The sequence below is a fragment of the Saccostrea cucullata genome, unplaced genomic scaffold (assembly GCF_032062105.1).
Source record: "Saccostrea cucullata isolate Sc308-1 unplaced genomic scaffold, CSIRO_AGI_Scuc_v1 ctg14521, whole genome shotgun sequence".
In the NCBI taxonomy this organism is placed as follows: Eukaryota; Metazoa; Mollusca; class Bivalvia; order Ostreida; family Ostreidae; genus Saccostrea; species Saccostrea cuccullata.
The window spans coordinates 2,988-5,904 of record NW_026919434.1 but is presented as its reverse complement, the minus strand read 5'-3'; the positions used below and the strand labels follow the sequence as shown (position 1 = coordinate 5,904).

General features: G+C 37.8%; 1 protein-coding gene across 1 annotated transcript; it reads right to left on the bottom strand.

The window, feature by feature from the left end:
- Positions 1–682: 682 nt before the first annotated feature.
- LOC134231515 (uncharacterized) lies at positions 683–1,881 on the bottom strand. The gene is made up of 2 exons (XM_062713472.1): positions 1,354–1,881; positions 683–1,263 (listed from the first exon to the last, which is right to left on the bottom strand). The coding sequence occupies exons 1-2, from the start codon at positions 1,879–1,881 to the stop codon at positions 733–735; spliced, it is 1,059 nt and encodes a 352-aa protein (XP_062569456.1). The 3' UTR covers positions 683–732.
- Between the last annotated feature and the right edge of the window lie 1,036 nt (positions 1,882–2,917).

Below are 2,917 nucleotides of genomic sequence, written 5' to 3'. Positions count from 1 at the left end.
ATTTTTATGTTATTTTCCCTATGTCCCATAAATGTCTATATGATGATATGAATAATGCTGACCCCCAGTTGTCAAAAACAAAAATTGCAAAAAAATTGAAAAAAAGTATGGGAAAAAAAGACATGCCTCTTGTTGTTGATAATTTGGAGGGGGGATTTTGCCAAAAACTTTTTATAAAGTTATGATAATAAATTGGAAGTAGGCACATTTATAAAAATTAAAATGCTAACGGATTGTAGAGAATACTATGCACAAAGACTTTTCTATTTAAGAGCAAAAAAGGATATGAGCATAGAAAGTTATGATAAAAGTTTAATAACTTAAACAATAACAGAGAAAACTCAGGTTTTCAACAAATCATAACTTGATTATTTTGTATCAATTAGATAATGTATACTTGTTTGATATTATAAAGACTATGTGCATAGATTCCCCCATTGTTATGTGGTATTTAAGTCAAATAAAATATTCACATATTATGTTAACACCAGGCAATTTTTGAAATGAAAAGAAAATTGTTTACCAAATGCGAAAGACAAAACAGGAAATACAACATTTCAAAAAAAGCCGGAATAATTAGGTAGAAAAAAATATTCCGGAATATTTCAATAAACACACTTGATGTTTATTTCACGTTAAAACACTGTTATCGGTAATAAGATTGGTTCAAGATAGTGTTCCACTCAAATAACTGTCGGAATTCACCTGATATGCGAGATTGAAACATATATATCAAACTGAGACTGGTAACTTCTTTGCCGCACCGAGGCCTGCTTCCTTAATGTGCGAGAAGCGACGGGGTCCGATGTTATTTCCGTGCCATCTTGACACAACTACAAGTGCATTGTTAATTTCGTTATCGGCCAGCGTTTTTAAAAGCAACCTACCGGCTCCATGCTCTCCATCGTCATTTGAACCTTCGTGCACCACTCCATCACTACTTGAGAAACGGTAGGCGTAAATATTGTGACTCGCGCTTGGCACAGTCTCGACACGCATGATATCCACCAGCGATTTCTTGATCTGTTTGTAGGAGTCGACCTGTGTAGCGTGTGCTATGAACCGGTTCCCGTTATCTTCTATGGACTTCCCTGTACTAACGGCAGTATTTACCACGTCATCTGTGATCACTTCGTCTGCGGTGGGCAAAGGTCCGACTTTCTCCCGGTAAACGGAGTTGCTTTGCGTAAATACAAGTTTATCACCCTTGATTTTTGACTCGATACTGCGTTCCGCATACTTCTTTTGAACTTCGTAGAGTTGCTTTCTCCTCTCTCGGATCTCCTCCGGCTGCTGCTGTGCTACTCTTATAACTGATTCTTTTTCTTTCAAGACTTTAATATGCTTCATCACAAGGTCTTTTTGAGTCTTATCACTGAATTGTACACAGATGGGTCTCGGGAACTTTCTTTGTACATCATACTCCCCCATGCGGAAAAGTTTGTTTATTCGGAGTTCGTTAACTGTGGCCTCTTCCATCTCCATTTCAGATATGAAAACATTTCTAAGAATATTAGCAAGATTTTCCGGGGACTTTCTCTCTGGACCTTTTTCCTCCAACCCACTGATAATAATATTGTTCTCCATTGATCTTGATTTGAGGTCGATAATTTGACTATTTTGCGTGTTCACACGATATTCAAGCTTAACTACGTAATCTTTGAGTCTGTTTAATTCTCTCTCCATTTTCTTCTGATTGTCCTGCAACTCTGTTACGAGGTAGATAGTATCATTGGCCTGCTCCTGAACATTCTCTAGCCTCTCCTGAATACCGTTCTTTGCTCTAATTTCTTTAGTAATGTCATCTAGATGCTTGCTCTGACCATCGAGTCGTAACATGAAATTAGCTAGTGTTGTCTGTATGCTGGAAATGCCCTGCATAATTTCTCTAAGTTGAAAGCCTTCAGTTTTCTGTTTACCTTGTTCTTCTTGTTCCATTGACAATTCACCCGTATCATCTGTTTTGTCTAGCGCTCGTTTTTTAGAGATCTCCGCCATTGTGAAGACAGAATAACACTGTATTTAGCTATATGAGTATCGCTCACCGTTTAACAGTTAAATGCCACTGACTTACCGAAAAGTTTACCAACTCTCTGGTGTATCTATTTCTTTCCGTAAACTACTTAAATCTGCACATAACACATAGAAGAATATCTTGATTAATATCACTGCATTTTAAAATTCAGAGTTTCACTTTTTCACAGGGTTTTTGGCAAAAATTCTCCCTCTGCCAGGAATGTGTGTCTTACATGTTGGGCATGCGCACTCTCCGTGTCTTTAAACTTAATTGTCCTATGAGAATCTTTTATTCGTAACACTACGTTTCTCCAGCGGTCATGTAAATGTACTGGTAATTTGCTCATAAGTCTCTTAATGTTTTCAGAATATTCCAGGACTCTTCCTGCATCAATACTCTCTGCACCATTCAAGCATTCAACAAGAAAGAGAGCGAATTCATCTAGGGATTTTACGTCTCCAGGTCGAAAAGAAGGCCATTCCAAAGCTTTCCTAATAAAGGCTGTTGCTATGACGTCGGTGTCTCCATAACGCTCTTCCAACTGTCTCATAGCTGCTTCAAATGCTCTTTCTCAAGATAGATGACTGTATCCAGAGACCACTTTATTAGCTTCACCAAAAGTAAGCTGCTCTAAATAGTTCATTTTCTCGTCATCGTTATCACAGTTTATCACAACCTTTGCATTTAACTGACGTAAGAATTTCCTATAATCCAGAGGATTGCCACCAAACTTCTTTATTTCTGGTGTTGGTTTTCTCAAATGTTTCACCACAGCTTGAACTGATGCAGATGAACTTGGAAATTCTCCGCTTTCATAACTCATGGGATAAAATGTTTCTGCATTTGGGTTGAGTCTTAATGGTCCAAGTGTGGGTCTGTCTGTATCTCGGTATCTAAATG